General features: G+C 37.9%; 1 protein-coding gene across 2 annotated transcripts; it reads right to left on the bottom strand.

Annotated features, from left to right (window-relative positions):
- Positions 1 to 613: 613 nt before the first annotated feature.
- LOC119655934 (ubiquitin carboxyl-terminal hydrolase 7-like) lies at positions 614 to 19,528 on the bottom strand. Of its 2 annotated transcripts, none has more exons than XM_038062119.1 (11): positions 19,091 to 19,528; positions 18,628 to 19,009; positions 18,247 to 18,532; positions 17,876 to 18,188; positions 1,911 to 3,255; positions 1,748 to 1,855; positions 1,527 to 1,689; positions 1,279 to 1,468; positions 975 to 1,219; positions 816 to 909; positions 614 to 751 (listed from the first exon to the last, which is right to left on the bottom strand). In XM_038062119.1, the coding sequence occupies exons 1-11, from the start codon at positions 19,110 to 19,112 to the stop codon at positions 651 to 653; spliced, it is 3,249 nt and encodes a 1,082-aa protein (XP_037918047.1). In that variant the 5' UTR covers positions 19,113 to 19,528; the 3' UTR covers positions 614 to 650. The 2 variants fall into 2 exon arrangements, with proteins under 2 accessions (XP_037918047.1, XP_037918048.1); XM_038062120.1 differs by having other exon boundaries at positions 18,628 to 18,996.
- Between the last annotated feature and the right edge of the window lie 36 nt (positions 19,529 to 19,564).

Raw genomic sequence — 19,564 nt, 5'->3', positions numbered from 1 at the left:
CCCCAGGTCATCAAAGGCTGGTACCAAAAGAATTGTTGGAATATTGTCTCTTAATCCGTATGCTTAGGGATCGTCCTGCCCGAATAATCTATGAGAGCAATACCTACGGTAGAAAAAGAAAACGTGGCAGACCCTGCTTCTTCGTCGGCAATTTAGGTAACGGAACCGTCATTCTGCCCGTACTCTTTTCGGTTATATATCCCAAAACATACGGAAGAGTTCAGAAAAATCATGTTCATTAGAGGATGTATAATGTTGTTCTCCATTCGGGCACACCATAAGTGTGGAAGATTCGATTCGCAATGAATTTCTAAACTAATTAAAAATATTCTATGATTCACAGAGATGCAAATATAATTGGGTTGAAAACATTACCTGGATCCTATATAGAATTCTATCCTAAACCAGATAAATATTGACTAATTTTTTCATATATCACGCCACTTTTTCTTACGTTTAAAATAAACGACTTGGTATCTTTTTTGTGCCTCAAAGTGGAAAATGTCATTATCTGATCCTTTTCCCAAAACTGCACAAAATATAGAAACTTCAACACAATTTGTGCTCAAGAGATCCATCTCCGAAAAAACACTAGAGAATGATAATTGAAGTATTTCAATCGGTACCATTTTATTAGAGTAAAAATATTGTTAATTGTAAATCTTAATAGATTTCTCTAGACAAGAATTATGCGATCGTTTATGCGACTTATTAACATGTTCAAGGCCAATGTATGGCAAAGGACCATCGACTGCAAATACAATTATTCGTTACTCCTCCTTAATGGAGCACAATATCTTTTATGAGAAACTTACCATGATTCTCATCAACACGGAAGTCATTCAAATTGATAATGTGGTCATCAGATATATAATCAGCTCGTGAGTTCGTAATTAGGATAAATTTGTACTGATCACGAAAGGATAAAGTAATTTTTTTTTAATGAATAAACTGTAAATGCCATGAAATGATACCTTCTCCCATTCCTTTTGCGGAACATTTAATTTTTTCTGCATTCGTGCTTGTAAGTCACCAAGTATTTCTCCATTCTTCGCTTTGATGAAGAATGGAATACCAAAAGAATTATAGATTTCTTTCCAAAAATGAGAGACTGGTATTAGCATTTCATCTTCCCTAATTTCCAGCTCCTCGGGTGCCACTTCTTCAATGCGTAATGATCGGTGATGGATGTAATTTGTTTCGTTGTTGTACTGCAAATCTAGGACGGGTGACCAAGAGTCAAACTGATGCAGCGAATTCACTTCGTAATTTACTTACTCTCTAAGGGTAGGTTCTCATTCGGAATGGGTAAAAGTTTGAAATTTACAATTTCGACTAGCCTTAATCGCCTCGTGCTGTTTTCACTGAACTCGACATGCTTGCTGGCTTCCTCGATAAGATCGGCCACAGTATCATTTTTATCTACGTATAAAATCAACTCCTTCTCCTCTCGATAGTCTGGCGAGACCTATGGAATACTTGACCATTAACATACACCTTGAGTGGATTAGGCAGGGATTCCGTACCACGTTGCACTTAAACTGCCGCTTACTCTCTAAGTCATTGATGTTCATCTGAATTTTCTGATAGAACAGTTTCTTACTACTTTTCGGTTTATTATACGCAAGCAAATCCTTCAGGTTACCGTCGTAAGAACAACTCAATGGGTTACCAGGCAAGTCCTTGTAGCTGCAAACACAAATAAAATCTTTACAGACTCAATTCGAAGACAAGTCGACTTGAATACCTTTGGCATTTGAAGAACTGGATCTTATTTGGATCAGCATCGATTTTCTTAGCCACTGCAGAAGCCATTTGCTCGTAGGTATGCCTCTGCGATAACTCCAGCGGAAACCTGCAAGGATGTTCCCTCAAATTAAATTCTTCTAAGCCAATTTTTCTTTTCTTACCCAGCATCATTTGGATTGTTCTTATCAACAAACGTTACCTCAACCTTATACAGCAGGTCCAAAAAATAGTCATCACAGGTCGGTAACGTCAACTTATCATCGACAATCTTTTTCTCGAAAATCAGAATATACCCCTGAATATCGCAACCCGACACGTTCAAACTATACTCAATCGAATCATTGGCGTTCGTCAATTTATTGATACTATTCGGACCCAATTCTTCGTAAATATTCAGCTCGATTCTATCCGACAATCCTAGCTTGAAGCGAACTTCATTGGCCAAATCAGAGAGTCTGGTATCCAAGCAGTATTGCGAGTAACCGATATAATTCAAACGGTTCTGGGCAGGATCAAAATATTTCATGAATATCAAAATATCGTGACGAGGATCAAATTGATCGATGGTCTGGACAACATCGGCATCTAAAACTTCCAAAAAAATAGTCCATGTTGAAGTTGTATCGATTATATGGGACAGGGCTGAATCCATCTCGTTGTTGAAGTCGAAATAAATCATCCTCATCGACTGACGTCGTTGAACCAGTGGCCAAATTCGCATCTTTGCCAATGGTACTCTGAAGGAATCGCATATAGTTCCGAGAAGAGACCCCACCGTATCCGTTTTCTTGGCTCGAAAGGTTTTATATTGAACATTATCTGGGTCGAAGTAGCCAGCAGCAGAATGACCTTCGAAGGAATCCTCCAAAACAATCTGAATTGTGAAGTACATGGTCTGATCCGTGCGCTCAGCCTTTCTTATCATCTCAATCCTTCGTTCTTCGTCTAAACGTTCGATCAGTTCTGAAGGGATATCGGTTTCGATTATCGTCTCCAACACTTTCGGTATTTCTGAGACTCGAATGTACACCAACATGTAAGCATTGCTGTTTTGCTTATCGTTTAGGCTTATTTCGTCATCAGACCCTCCGTAATTGTGTTCAATGGCTTCGGTTTTCGTACAACAAGAGACCACATCATCATCGAACTTACACCACTTGCCGTCCAACAGAGGATTAATGTAGACAACATAGTGGCCATTGTGGTTGTCTCCCGAGTGGACAAGAACTGCATGCAGTCGGTAAGCTGCGTCCGTCTCTTCCCGCTCTGCTAGATAGGAATCCAGGAATAGTTCGTCATCGAATTCAAATCGATCATTAAATTTCACTGAACAATCCGTTACAGGATCGTACTGAAATCGCATCAAGTGAAGGTGCAAGACTGGCGGAAATGAAAGGAAGATAACACCTTTTTCAGCGTCCTGCAATCCATACTCTTCACCTGCGTCGTATTTGTTATCTCCGTCTAATGTTTCCGGTGCGATGTAGTTTTTGAAGGATTCGTAGACTGAAAGAAAATTAGGGAAAGTTCAAACAAAACCGACAACGAAATCCATAAAATTATATATCATGACGCAAGAATTTCACAGAACACATCTAGGCGGGTGACTGTTTACACTGCACCCACGTCCACGAGTTAAAATCCTCCAATTTGCTACCTTCATCTTCCTGTAAGGATCACAGCTAAAATAATCGAATAGCAATTATAATAACGATAGATTTTTCGAAAAAAATATGAGCTCGGGTTGGTTTGCAGAGTCGACACTGCAAGACCGTCCGTTCAGAGTGGACAGATCTCCCACCAGACGCATTCCCTGATGGCGAATTGGGGCCTTTGTGGTGTCCGCGGCTTTGCAGTATGTGCAACCTTTGATTCACTTTGTCCTGTGACAAGCTGGCGAGAGCATTCATTTTCTGATAAGCAGCATTTTCCTTTTTAAGGTTTTGTGTAAACACAAAACCTTATTAAAATCGGTTTACTGTCTGTCTGTCTGTCTGTCTGTCTGTCTGTCCGTCACACGCATTTTTCTCGGAGACGGTTATAGCGATTGACACCAAATTTGGTAGAAAGGTGGGAATTGTGAACGCTCACGCATACAGTGAATTACATCCTTTTACGTCGAATTTAAGGGGGAGTCCCCATACATGCAAAAGGGGGATGTAAAATTTCTTTTCATCAAATATAGTCATGTGGGGTATCAAATAAAAGGTCTCGATTAGTACTTTTCAAAGCCGATCTTAGTTTTGACATTTGTTGGAAGGGTGGGAGCGCGGGGGGTTGAAAGTGATCACTTCTTTAAGGGGGCCATTCTCAGAAACTACCAAACCGAAAAATCTGAAAAAAATCAGGAGGCTGCCACTATATGGTGCCTGGGCTCCGAAATACCTTCCATGCCGATATCTGTTTAAATGAAGTTAATAACAGTATATTACTACAATTTTTTGTAATTGGTTGGAAACCCCTCTCAAGTTCATCCTAGTGCCATGAAATTTTGCAGTGATATAGGCTATAATATAGAGCATGATCTTACCAAGTTTTGTGGAAATCGCACTATTACTAATAAAGTTATAATATCTCAAATTTGTTGCTTCTTTGAAAATTGAAGATTATGAATGTCAATATCACCCGAAAGTGGATACTCTCACATAATATATGGATATATTACGTGCTACGTACTAAGAATTACACAAAACCTTTCGTACCTGAAGCGTTCAGCTTCCGGTTTCCCGACTTGTTTAATTTGTAGCGCCAACACAACAATTTTCTTTACAAAACCCTCACACCTTTTAACTTCTCTCCGAAACCCTAAAATTCATTTGAATATTTTCAAAATTTCAAATTTTCTAAATTTAAAAAATATTCATCAACTCTTAGATTTGATCATGTTGCGTATTATTAAATGTATTGCTAATGCTTGTTTCTGGCTGTGGCAAAGTGATATGCGTGCAACGGCTAGGATCTTGCGGTTCCGAGTATTGACAACAATACCGATTTCCCCCGTATTTAAAGGTATCGCTTATTCATTTAGTTGTATTTTACTTATCGCAGTTTCTGTAATGAGGAATAAGGGCTGAGTTTTTCTTTTCAATAAGTGGACAGAATACTTGCCGGAATCTTTGACCGTAGTCCTTCATTAACACCAGCGTCATGTTTTGTAAGTTTATGACAATTTCTTTTGCTTCTTTCTAACGCTGAAAACATACTGGAACGGCAGGGAAAGCGACAATGATAGCGGCAAGCGAAGTGTTAGAAACAAACACAAGAAAACATATGAAATTATGCATAGTCGTACAGTGAGTTTCTTTTCGTTGTTTTCCACGCTTTGCTCGTCGCTAACGTCGCTGCTTTGCTCGCCGTTCCACTATGTTCTGTGTTTAAGGCACCTCTCAGGCATAGGCGTTCCTATTAAACTCTACCAAGCTTCCCTCTGAATTGCTTGTACATTTACCTTGCACTAAACGGTACAGCCTGCATTGCTTTTTTACCAGTATTTAGATTGCCTACTAGGGTTTTTTCATGAAGGGCCAAAGACGAAGCTTCCATGCTCATCAACCCTATTTCTTTGATGTGAGACAAAGAATCAATGCCGACAAATACATTTACACTTTGAAACGGGCGTAGCCGCCCTAAATGAGGAACATGGTAGCAGCAAGAAATTACCTCAGCGCTCTTCGTAAGATGAGGAAACCCCAAACTTGGCTTCAAGGTAACCTGCCCTATTGCCAGTCTCTCTATTTGTAGTCACCCACCCAGACTACAACCCCTTTGGCTCTGCCATGTTATTTACAGAGCATGCTAGTTTTAAGCCCAGAAAAAGGAGGAGGGGTTGCGGAACCTACTTTTCACGAGAATTTTTTTTAGAATTTTATTCACGTGTCAATTATTTTCGTCAATTAAGACGTCAGTTTCTTTGCAGTAAATTATGTGCAATACTATGTATCATCTATGCTACTGAAATGAGGATATCCGCGATCGTTATGGGGTTGCACCGATCGTGGAAAAATTGCGAGAGAGGCGTCTTCGATGGTATGGTCGCGCAATTTGTGCTAACGAGAATTCACTTGCCAAGATTGGTCTGAACATCGAAAACAACGGTGACTTGATGCGCTGGATGGGGCTTTAAAAGCCTCGAGATTGCATCCAGATCAGGCATTCGATAGGGCAAAATGGCGAAACCGATTACGACGAGCCGACCCTGATTGTGAACGGGACACTGGCTGAAGAAAAAGAAGAAGATCTATGCTACTGAACAATTTAATACCCCTAAGTTTCTCGGTCAACTTCAAGAAGTTCGTTATATACATTATTAAGTTAATTTGAGAAGAAATCGGAATGGGATATATTTGAGGGGTCTAGAATTCGTAAAAGTGCATCAATCCGAATTTTCTCAGACTTTGGAGCTGGCTAGTTTTCGAAAATAAGTCTTACCTCACTTTAAGCTTGCACACTATCATCCCCCAATCTATTCTACTATTTAGATCGGCACTAAAATTCGCTTATAAAAGTACTAATTGCGACCTTTTACAAACAGAATCTTAAAAAGTTAAGATAGGAACACAACAAATCTCCCCATGGAGCCCGCAGTTCAGAGAACTATAAATTTACGTGACATACAAAACTTTGACCTTATATAACTTTGTCGATAATAGTTAGATTGCGTTCAAACTTTCTAGAATTATGTCTTATATTATTGCCTATATTGCCACCGATTTTGTACTTTTAGGATAAACTTAAGGAGGGTTTTTGGGTAAATTTCTAAAATATGGTAATCTACCATTATTAACTTTATTTGTGCAGTCATCGGATTGGAATTTATTTTGGGGGCAAGATTTCATATCATTGTGATTTGTACATTTTTCGGTTGCATAGGTTGCATTTTGGGTCCTCATTACTCTATGTTTCACTCAGTATCAAATAATATCGGTTTCGAAATCACTGGATACCCCACATGACCACATTCTGTAAGAAAAAACTTATATACCACCCTTTCACATGTGTGGGTAGTCCCCCTTCAAATAGAACACAAAATGACGCCACTTGCTAGTAGCAAAGAGTTCACAGACCACATCTTCTCCCCAAATATCGTGACAGACAGGCAGACATTGAATCGATTTTAATGAAGTTTTGCTTCACACAAAACCTTGAAAATGACAGCGTTGAATAAAAAGGTGCACCTCAGCCAGTGTGGCAGGACGGACTCTGCTCCTGTCGAGAAATGAGCAAGGGTTCTTGACGCATGGACGGCATCAGGACATAATTAAATTAGTTTGAGCCAAGGAGATACTTGTCTACATGCTAAATATAGATACTATCACTGGGAACAAGAAACAATTCGCATTAACCCTCCGGAAGAGGTGCATTAACAATTGCGCTTTTCAAGAAACTCGAAGACGCGGTGCCAAAAGCTGCAACATAGAACGCGAATGCGGTAAAAATGGCTATAAACTTCTGTTTTGGTAGCCTATATACTCAATATGGTGTCGGTGTCGCCATCTCTGAGGGTTTCCGTGATCCCTACATCGTAGTCGAGCGATTTGGTCAACCGATCACACAATCCATTTCTTCATTGCATCTGCACTGAAAACAGGTCGTCCCGGAGCCCGGTCGGGTGCCATTAAGAGCGGCGAAGAATCGTGGAATCAAGTTAAAAACACGATCCACAAAGCGACATATGCAACCTTCCGGGTCGCCAATCCTGATAAGCGGTTCATCTACCGAAATACTTGGACTTGGAATGACGATGTCCAAGTGAACGTCCGTCAAAAGAAGTTTCTTTGCCGTAAGTTTCTCGTCGACCAACAACCAACAATCAAGACACTTGAAAGCACGAGAGAGATCTGTATCGACTTGTCAAAAGCCAATATCGGACACTTCCGTTGCGATAATGACAAGAACAAATGGCGGGAATATTTCAAGCCGATTTCAAAGAAACATAGGGGATAGCAGGTCTTGACGACATCGCATCTTAGCTCTAGAAAACAAATAATTGGGACCCAATACTGTGGTTCGTAAGTTCTTCAATGGGGTTAATGAGAAGAGTAGAGCGCCTATCGGCTCATAGCAAAACTGATCCGGTCTCACACTGAATTTGCATAAAACGAAATTTTTAACGACCGACGCTAATGAAACAGTCACCACCGCTGTGAATGGCTGCGACCTGTCCAGAACTAAACAATTTAAATATCTCGAATCAATGCTATCAGCCAATGGGGAACTACATTATGAAGTTGTTCCAATTTTATTTCTTTATTTTCGTTTTTTATTATTTTCGACACGTATCTTCCGATACGTCAAATACAACTGCTGAGCTGACCATCTTGTAACACATTTTATAGAAGATCAGGCTCGTACTTTGATCCTTACATTTACATACACATGACTCATAAGGTAGGAGTCGATACTTCTTATCACTATGCATTTCTTATCCTATTTTATGACAAAGAGATGTGAAACTTCTTATCACTATGCATTTCTTATCCTATTTTATGACAAACAGATGTGAATGTTCATTTGTTTGTCTTACAGTTATGCATTTGTAACTCCCCCCTCCTTAAGTTTTTTCGTCCCCGAAAAATTTAGAAAGTCGAATTTTTAATAGGATTATCCATAGGTGGAAAAACAACTCGTTTAAATGAATCTGGGGTAGGAGTTCTTTTAAAAGCTGTGGGCTGATATTCAACGCTAGGCCCGGTCTTAACTATAATTTTCGTTTTATTCTTTTGACATTTTACATACATGTAGCAGAAGGTTATTAAGCATATTGTAATTATAATCGTAATTGTGGAAAAATTGAGTCGGGAGTTAATTTGGTTTTGTAACTTAATTTCCTTAATTTCATTAATATGTTCGACTATTTGTTTTTTTCGAATCTATCTCTACAAATTGGATTTCAGTCGTCATATTATTATTTTGAATGTGAATCATGAAATTTTTATAATGAGGAATTCCTTCAAACTTAAAATCACTAATCTCTACAGTACAATTAAAAAATTTGATTACTTTACTTCCTAAAATGTTTTCTTTGTATCTATTGTTACAGTTATGATAAATTTTCGTAGCTTGTAAATTTTGGGTTATTATCATGTTTTCATTAATTGATTCTATAAGTCTGTTAGAGCTTTTTACGAAACTGCACGTTCCATTCACATTTTTCAATATACTTAAAATACAGTCATCTTTGACATCTACTTGGTTTAATAAGGCAATTATTATGAATAGTGAAATATTTATACTTTAGTCTTTTTCCTAAATTTTCCTTTATTGTATATTCGTTTTTCTTTTTTATTTTGAACTAAAATTCTCCTATCATTTTCCCTCGAAGTGTTACCAACTCTACGATATTTTCTACCAAGCTTTTTATTTTTATCTTTAACATACCTTTCGTCAATTTCGACGTCTTTTCTATTTTCCTTGTTATTTCTGTACTCTACCCATTTACTTTTGTTCACTTTATTCTTTGTTTCTTTTTCGTCTTGTAGGTGTAAGTCAATTGGTCTTTGTCCTGTAGTACTATGAAGGGTATGATTATAATGTTTGAGTGCTTCAACAACTTCATCGATATTCTCTTTGTCTTCTTTTATTCTCAAAATTCGAATATGTTCGTTCACTGTCCCATGAAATCGTTCTATGTCTGCTAAACCTGTCTTTGAACTAACGATATGCACTTTTACTTTTTCTTTAGTTAAAAAATTCTTAAAGCATTCGGCTGTAAGACATGCGTCTTGGTCAACAATGAGCTTTTTTGGTTTCCCCATTATATTTATTACTTGGAACATCGCTTCCTTCGCTGATAACCATGATCTGTCTTTAATTTTAATAAGAGTAGCGTATTTGCTGAATCTGTCAATACATGATACATAGTTAACACCCGTAGTAGGCATCCAAATGTCCATACTAAAAATTTCTCTCGGTCCATTACATGTTTCTGTTTCTTTAAATGGCAGTTTAACTGGATTTCGTTCATACTTAGCCAGTTTACAAGTTTCGCATTGGTTTATAGTTTCAGTGATCAGATGTTCTAAATTCGGTATGTAAAACTTTCTTTTCATCGTTTGGTAAACACAACTGATTCCGCGGTGATTATTCTTCAAGTGCTCTTTTAAAATTTTTTCCTGCATCTCGGCTCTTGATCTTACATCTTCTAATAAAGTATTGCATTTTAATAATTTTACTTTCAAATCTTGATTAATAAATGTTAAATACGTATTCTGAAACATATTCCAGTCGTCTATATTATCAATTTTCACTCCTATGATACTTTCACTATGAATCTTCCTGAGTATCTCTTTACTTTTTTCTTCAGTTAATTTATCTTTCACTACCCACGTATGTCGTTTTTTGGTATTAAATAGTTTTTCAAATACGTGAGTTCCTATTCTTCCCCTTTTTATAATCCATTGTGTCCCATATATATTAATAGGTTTTTCTGAGATTTCTATGTAGTTTCTATTGTCTTCCTCGGCACTATGTTGAGTGGCTAAACTTTCATTTTCATCTTGTTGTTCCTGTTGTTCTACATGCATATTAGTTTCTTTAATTCTAGATAAAGCATCTGCGACATGATTTTCCTTCCCTTCAAGATATTCTACTTTATAGTCAAATTCGGATAGTCTAACTTTCCATCGGACAAATTTACTATTTGATTCGTCTAGACTATTGATCCATTGAAGCGGACGATGATCACTTTTTATTGTGAATCTTCTTCCATATAAATATGGCCGGAAATATTTTGTTGCCCATACAATCGCCAAGAATTCTTTCTCAATTACACTATAGTTGGTTTCATGCTGATTTAGAGTTCGGCTGGCAAAGCAAATTGGATGACCTTGTTGAGCTAAAACTGCTCCTATGGCGTAATTACTAGCATCAGTAGTTAATGTGAATTCTTTTGAAAAGTCTGGATATTTTAGAATCGGATCATTTACCAATAAAGTTTTAAATTTGTTATATGCACTGATAAACTCGATATCTGTAATATTTATTTTATTTCCCTTTTTCAAGTATTTGGTCATTGGTTTTGCGATTTTTGCAAAATCCTGGATGAACTTCCTATAATAGCCTACTAAGCCTAAAAACGATTTTATTTCCCTTTCAGTTTTTGGTAGAGGGTACTTTTGAATTGCTTCAATCTTTTTCGGATTTGGTTTAATGCCGTCTGTTGTAATAATATGCCCTAGGTACTCCGTTTCTCTCTTCATAAATTCACATTTGTCAAGTGATAATTTCAAATTGGCTTTTCTCAGAGTTTCGAATATTTTGTTAAGTGCAACTAAGTGTTCTTCCAATGATGTGCTGAATATAATTATATCGTCGAGATAAACGAAACATAATTTACCTATATATTCTTTTAATACGTTATTCATTAATCGTTGAAAAGTTGCAGGTGCATTTTTCAACCCAAATGGCATCCTTAAGAATTCATAGTGACCGCTAGAAGTAGAGAAAGCAGTTTTCTCTATATCCTTTTCTTCTATTTCGATTTGGTGAAACCCTTTCGCCAAATCCAATGTCGTGAAATATTGACATCTTCCCAATTTATCCAATATATCCTCGATATTAGGTATAGGATATTTATCCTCTATTGTTTCATTATTAATCTTGCGGTAGTCTATTACTACTCGCCATTTTTCCTTACCACTTGCATCCATTTTCTTGGGTACAGCCCAAACTGGTGCATTGTATGGTGATTCGGAATGCCTAATTATGCCTGATTCTAGATATTCTTCAATTGTTTTGTCTATTACTTCTTTATGTTTTCCTGTAGTGCGATATACCCGTGTATATATTGGTTCATTTGTTTTAGTACGAATATGGTGTTTAATATGATGAGTGAAGCTCAAATTGTCAGTTTCCTCATTAAACATTAGGTCGTTATATTTACCTAATATTTTCCCTAAGCTGTCTTTTTCTTCCTTATTCAAGTGGTCTAATCTAAATCTGTCAACTTTTTCCTCAACTAAATTACATATTTCCTCTATTTCTAATTGTGACGGTTCGGATAATTCCCTACCAGGTATTATTAATTTATGGAGTCTACCATTGAAGGTGATTTCTTGTGTTTCATAATTAATATTTGTTTTAAGTTTCTCTAATATGTCTGAACCCAATAATATATCAAATGTATCCGAAAAATTATGTACGAAAAATGAAAATTTTTCCTTTGAATTGAATTCTTCGAATGCATCCCTAGTTATAATTGTGTCTAAAACGGTCCCACCGTTCATTGTATTAATTATCCTTTTGTCAACTTTAATGTATCCTCTTGGGTCTGTTATTTTAGTATTAGTGAATGATATTGTAGAACCTGTGTCTATCATGGCTTTTATGTTCCTCAATGGGTGATACAGCTCTATGTAAGGTAATCTAATCTTGAGGCTGTTAGCCGAAAATTTTGCTCACTGATCATGTTAGTATCCATGGGAGTGTGTTCCCTTCTGGTTTGAACGCTATTATTGCTCTGATTGTAAGGGTTTTGAAATGTATTATGATTTCCCCAATTTCTATTTTGCCCCCAATTTTGTACAGTTGGTGCAGAGTTTTGTCTGTTTTGTCCCCAATTCTGTCTGGTTTGTGTAGAATTTTGCCTGTTCTGTCTTGAATTTTGTCCCCAAATCCGATTTTGTTGTGAAAAATTTTGTCTAGATATTCCTGAATTATTACCCCAGTTATGGTTTTGTTGTGTATGATTTAGTCTATTTTCATGATTCTGGTGTTGTTGAGTATAATTTGAACTTCGGTATTGATTCCTAAAATTGTTTTGCCTAAAATTTTCATTCTTGTGCCTATTATAAAAATTATTTCTACGTTCAGCGGTATAGTTCTGTCTCGTGTCTTCATCATTATCCCAATAATTCTCTTCTTTCATTTCATGTATCAAATCCTCTAAAGTTTTAGGTTTGATTGATTTTAATACTCCAATGATACTGCTATCCTGTTTTTGGATTGCTATTTTAATTACTTTCGCTTCATAGTGTTTTTTTGTTTCGTCTTGCCTAGTTGTTTCTCTGATGTCTATCATAAGTTTGATTTCATTTAATTTATCTCTAAGGATATCGAAGTATTCAGATGTCTTTCTAACATTTATTAATTTAATATCATCTAACATGGTATCATACGATTTGCCATTGTCTAGTTCTTTTTCCGCTTTTTGTTTAATTACGTCCCATCTTAACGATGAATCGTAGCGAATTCGCAAAATATTAATTTTATGTAACATTGTTATTAAAACTGGAGCTTGTTCCACAGTTGGAAGAAATTGTGCCAAATAGCTTATTTGATCGCCCTTGTCTCTAAACTCATAATATTCCTTACTTGTAGTGACCGTCGGGAGTTGGTCAATTAATCCTCGAATTGCTGATCTTATTGATGATAGATCCACGGTGGTGTTTGAATTTGTAGCCATTTCGTTTCTGTGTTCGCTTTCTTCGTTTGATTCCTGCTTTTTTGTGCTGTTGGTGTATTCCTCTGTGTTGAAATTTAATCTGCTCCTCTGGATGATCTCAGATGTCCACATTTATTTCCTGTTTTTCACTATAACCATTTAATAAACAGTGGTTTACTGTTTCGAATTTCTACTTCAAGTAGAACGCGGTGACTATTTGACAAACAGTAGTCTACTGTTTCACAAAATTTTCAAGTTTCACGAAATAACTTTAAGGAAAATCTGTGTCCTGAGTATGTATTTGTATCGAATTTTAATATAACTTTAAAATGTCCACTTATTACGTATAAGCTACTGAGTTGCAGTTAAAGTGATATACGTTCACTTTACTCAGTCATTTAAGGACGAACCACTGCCCTTTTATTTAATAAAAAGTTTTTTTTTTTTTTTTTGATGTACACTCACTTTATTAAAACTTTGTTATTAAAACTTGTGAAAATTATTTTAATAAATTCACTTTTGGGTAGCAATCCTACCGACTGCGCCAATTTTATTTCTTTATTTTCGTTTTTTATTATTTTCGACACGTATCTTCCGATACGTCAAATACAACTGCTGAGCTGACCATCTTGTAACACATTTTATAGAAGATCAGGCTCGTACTTTGATCCTTACATTTACATACACATGACTCATAAGGTAGGAGTCGATACTTCTTATCACTATGCATTTCTTATCCTATTTTATGACAAAGAGATGTGAAACTTCTTATCACTATGCATTTCTTATCCTATTTTATGACAAACAGATGTGAATGTTCATTTGTTTGTCTTACAGTTATGCATTTGTAACTGTTCCACATAGCAGCGCAACTTGAATAAACTGACGTTCCACAGCTGGTGTTCTTTATGACCAATGTATAAACGAACATCTTAAATGCAAAATTTACCGCAGTGTAATCACCCTGTCGCCCTCTAGGGTTCTAAATGCTGGCCGACTATCGTGCTAATCGAGATGAAGATGTTGCTTTGGACCAGTGAGATAACATGTCATGAACACATCCGAAACGAGAAGATCAACGATTGATATGGGGTTGCACCGATCGTAGAGAAAATGCAAAAGAGTACTCTCTTCGATGGTGTGCTTCGCACTGACGTGAACTCACTTGCCCAGATCTTTTTCTAGATCATCCAAGTAAACGTAGAACGTTGTCATTCACTCCATATGTCACAGTTCATAGTTCTAATTTTGTCAAGAAACTTAGTGTCAATGGATGTCATCGTTTCGGAGAAAAGTACGTATGGCAGACAGACGATGAACCCCCATTAATATGGTTTTGTTTCCACAAGGCCTTAAAAAGGAGGGTAGACCTATTATACTCGAGACTGTCGGGTATAAAATCTACACTCTGCACATAGCGAACTTAACTATTATAACTAAATAAAACAACTCAAAAGATCAAAGTTCATTGGGTCGGTACCTTAAATAAGGAAAATGCTCCCTCTCTTAGCCATGGACAAAGACTCACGAGTTAAAACTAGAAGATAGATTTGTCGGTTACTCTCAAATAGGGTCCTGGGGTGTATCATCAAGAAAATACCGTCTGAAACTACTGAGACAGTAGCGTAAAAACTGACACGAAAATAAAGGTGTTGTCTATACCACATAGCGCAAAAGAACTCGAGTTAAAGGCAAATAAATAAAAATTGAAACTTATGAACCAAGGAAGAAAATAAAGCGAAATAAATGATCTAGATGCTATCTAATTGACATTGAAAGCCTTATCTCTGGACATTAATTCCAAAAAGCAGCTTCCAAGGAATATACAAAGACTGAAACTAATTGCTTCAACAAGGTCCAACATTTTCATAGCATTGAAGATCTTCGATTTCTTTTTATTTCCCCCTTTCGGGATCATATGGACATTTAACATTCATTAATCTACGGTAAAAAACATTATTGTATTATAGAGATTTAAGTTCATAGATGTCTCAGAATATAAAAAATAATAAAATTATTACAAAAGATGAAAGATAAGATTGACTAAAGCACTTGTGGGTAATCTAGAATCATAGCCTAAGCGAAGTAAGATGATGAGGTTCTGGAGAGTCCTCCTCTCCTTCTTGCAACACCAAGGGCAATGTGCTTTTGGACGCTGGAAAGCTTAGTGGTGGCAGACGGTGTCGGGTTGTCTCTGACGGCTACGGCGCGCTCTCTTCACCTGGAAGCCTGCTGACAGACTTCTAACTGTAAAATTTCGGTCTAGGTTAAGAAGTATCACAATCGCATAATACTATGCACCAACGGGGACTTCCGATATAGTGCAGAAGAATGCTTTTTACGAGCAGTTAAACGCACTTCAGGGGAAGCTTCCTAAACGTGACATTATGATGGTGATGGGTGATCTGAATGCCAAGATGGAATCTGGCAGCCCCTTGCGCGGACATGTGATGGAAAAACACGATCTTGGCGACCACAAAGGTAATAGTGGGAGGTTCGTGGATAGCTAAATTAATCCTGGAACGCATGAAGGAACATCTAAAAAGCCTGATCAACAGAGAGCAGGCTGGTTTCCACTCCGGATCCTCATGCATTCACCACATTAACATCCTACGGATCATTTTGGAACAATACGCGGAGTCTAGGTCTTCGCTTCACCTGCTCTTCATCAATTTAGAGAAAGTTTTCGATACCGTGAACAGGGAGTGGAGTGCTCTATGCAGGGGGGAGGGGGTATGTCACATGCTGAACGGAACTAAAATCTCGGGAGGATTTTGAGGTCCAAAGCGGAGTCCGCCAGGGTTGCATCGTGCCACTGATGTTATTTCTTATAGGGAGGACGTGGAGAAATTCAATGAACGATCACATCTTTCCTCAAACACCTCGACACATCTGCTTCCTCTCCCATCTCATGAATTTTGGATTTGGAAAGAGAGGCAAGTAGTTTTGGACTCCAGGTAAACTCCAACAAAACCAAAGTTCTCACTCTCCCTGTCTGCATTAGTGGGCAGAAAATCGAACTGGATGTTGCCCAACGCATTAACACTGTTAACTGTTCTGGGATAGTATTCTTTCTGTGTTGCTATATATAGCACATGGAAAGTGAACTCCACTGTTACCCAAAAGCTCCAAGCTTTCGTCAATACCTGTCAACGCCGTATCGTCGGAATACGCTAACCTGATACTATCTCAAACGAAGAACTTGATTCGCGCATAGGCCTGGGACTCGTGCCCAATGTGATAGGAAGACGGAAGTGGCGATGGATAGGCCACACATTAAGGAGTAATGATTACATTGCGGGCTATGCCATGTAGTGAAATCCACTATTTCAGGCTAGCAATCCCGCTCTCCTAGGAAGTCTTCAAGTCAGGAGATTCCTTTCGCCAAAGGGGGCGAGAGGAGGAAGGGAAGTGCTTAATTAAAAAACACCTGACATGCGGTGTAGAGTTCAGTTTTATTCGCGAGTGGCGAAGAGTTGCAGAGTACGCAACTTATGTATATAGAACTGGAAACCCCCATCCCACTCATTCAGTGTATACAGATGTTCTTCGCGAGCAGCCACCTCTCATGAGTGGGTTGCCTTGCGCTTATAGACGCTCTTGTGTTCTTTAGTAAGGAAATCAACTGGGATTACGTCCATGATTACCAATACAGCCGGCTCTGACATATTGCAGAAGGAAGACGCCCGCCTCCCCACCGTGGAACAGAACAGACTACATCGTACTCATGAGAGCGCATTTCCTTCTGGAAGCTCTTAATGTTTGTCATTAGCGTAAGGCCAAAACTCCGGCCACTGCCTCATCCAGCATTTTTTTTATTTAAGTCTAGCCTCAATCGAAGATACTTAACAGTTTGTCACGCCGATTTCCATAGGACAGAAGGCCGGGATTCCCTTTTTAGTCTAGATAACTACTTCGTTTTTTTTTCTACTGCGTGGGGAAAACCATGGGCAGTGATGCACTATGCCACCTACGGATCTCCCCGTTGTAAAATTTCACGATAGCAATTATTGTTTCAGCGAGCCTACCCCTACTTTTCGAGCACGTTCTTGGCTGCGTCAAATATAAAAAGTAGTTATGCAAACGGCAGATCAGGGTTCGCTTTGTTTCGGCTGATTAGGGTGAGGCTTACCACCTTCCAGCGGTAAGAAATACCCTTCCTGTATTCTCCGATGGAATAACTTTGGATCCTGGCGACCTCCTTTTTTTATAGAGAGGATCGCCTCTTCCAGCTCTTTCATAGTGAAAACTTGACAATCCTCGGCACCTTTATTATCGACATTTTAGTACATGCCTTCTCCCGGTCCTTTAAATTCTGCGCCAAACGATGGTATTCTTTCCACACACTGTTCACCAGGGCATGGAAAGCGCAATCGATGCAAATATTAGACTTCCAACTGAAGAACGCGGTTCAAGAACCAGGACTGAAACTGACGTGATGGTGAGCGAGTTTGTTAACACCGGGGTACTCAGACCTGACAGTGTCCAATGAAGAACTGTATATATACGCCAATGAATACCTTCGAAAAAGTTCAGGAGAATGCAAATCTGCTATCTTGTAAAGTAACTGCTCCAGCGACGAATGAAAATCCCCGTTCATAACCGCCTGTTTTTCAATGACTTCAACTAACCTAAGCTTTCAGCAGGGAGTCTACTACTATTCTCAACATAGGAACTTACAAACACCATGTATGCTTCCGCTTTCAAAATATAAATTAAATATAATTATCATCTGAAAATACTTACTGTTCTTATTTCCTTTTACGCTAAGCTGAATGTCATAGAATGTTTCAGTTCGTTTACTAGTCACTTCAATATTTTTGCATTTGATATAGGAGAGCATTTTTCCTTCAAACAACTTAGGCACCGTTCCTTCAACACTGGTTCCTTTCATTTTACATTCTAGCTTGTCCAGTAGAACCCGTAAGAACTCCTGCACGTCATGTTGCATGAAGGAGTCAATCGTGTCCCAACCGAAACTTTTCGTCAGTTTTTTTGTACCGACTGGACTAGAAGAAAACTGTAATTCATAGAAAACACGCTGAAGCGCCAAAGCAACCTGTTGAAATCAAATAAAATGAGTAAATAACAAAAAATTGAAATTATTCCCGGTGTACCGATTTTGAAGCATCATCATATTCTGTTGGCATTTGATAAACAGCTTTTCGCAATTGGTTCGTGAAAAACAAAGTTTGTAGTAAAGAGTTCATATAGCAAGTTGCCCCTTGGTTTTTCAAGCCCACATAGCCAGTATGCTTCTTCGAATCCCAGAGGACACCATGCGGGGCTTCAGCTATCACATGCACTTCGAATATAAGGCAGTCGTTTTTCAGATATCCTTTCTCAGGTTCGGCGATTTCGCTCCACGGTAAAAAATATGAGAAGCCCCAATCGTTTTCTTTCCTGGTGTGTGAAGGGGAGTTTTTTTCAAATTTGATCAAAGGAAGCCTCGATTTAAATGCTCAGCACATTATTCAGTGATGCCTGCGGTTACTTACACATTGAATAAATGTTTGATTTTACGCTTATGTGGTTCCTGATCAGGATTGAACGACAACAATCTCAACTCCGCAACAGCCATGCACGACCAATTTTTAGACTCACACTCAGCGTTACATTGCAGGAAAAATCCCAAGGACTTTCCAGCTATTTGCGTACGGTTATGGGAAGGTATAATCATAATTTTCCATGGCAGTCCTCTTATATAGCAAGGCGGTGAATACTGTGTGTCTTTAATTTTCGAAGCGTTGTGAAGTTCAAATGAGAAAGTCGCCTCGGAACGGTCCTCACTCTTATTTCGTCCGGGAAGATCACACCTCGACGAGCCCATATCTTCACTTGCACTATTGCCATGAATACCCGAGTCACTGTACAACAAATCTAGAACAGTAATTCCACTTACGACATTGACACTTGATGCCAGATCATAATCATGTTTGAAAAATAATTGAAAATTTTCACCTTCACGAGAATCCATTGTCATAGTTCAGTTTCGAAACACCTTCAAACTTTCACACAGCAAAATAATCCAACTATCACACAAGAAACAAATCAAATATTTCGACAGAGAAAATGCGCTGCAGTCGAATGTTCATCCAACAAAAAATTAACTTCGTAATTTGTTGAAAGAACTTTAAGATTTTTTCCGACGTTGCTACGTAACGAATTTTTCATAATAAACGTCACGGTATACTGACAAAAAAATATTGTTGTTGTTTGGCGAAAATCCACTGTAAGGAAATATTAGTTTACTTTGTTTGAAAAGACCCTCCAATAATAATTATGTAAAATAAAATTTGTTCCTGCGAATAGCGGAGGTGCTTGACCTGTACTAGTTGGAAATAAATGTGTGAGTCCCCGCTATTTACAAAAACAAATTCTATTAGGGTTTGATCCGGCATAGAGCTTAGTACATTGTTTATAATTCACGGCCAT

Source organism: Hermetia illucens, chromosome 4 (assembly GCF_905115235.1).
Source record: "Hermetia illucens chromosome 4, iHerIll2.2.curated.20191125, whole genome shotgun sequence".
Lineage (NCBI taxonomy): Eukaryota > Metazoa > Arthropoda > Insecta > Diptera > Stratiomyidae > Hermetia > Hermetia illucens.
The sequence above is the reverse complement of the archived record's forward strand: the minus strand, read 5'-3'. Positions and strand labels throughout refer to the sequence as shown.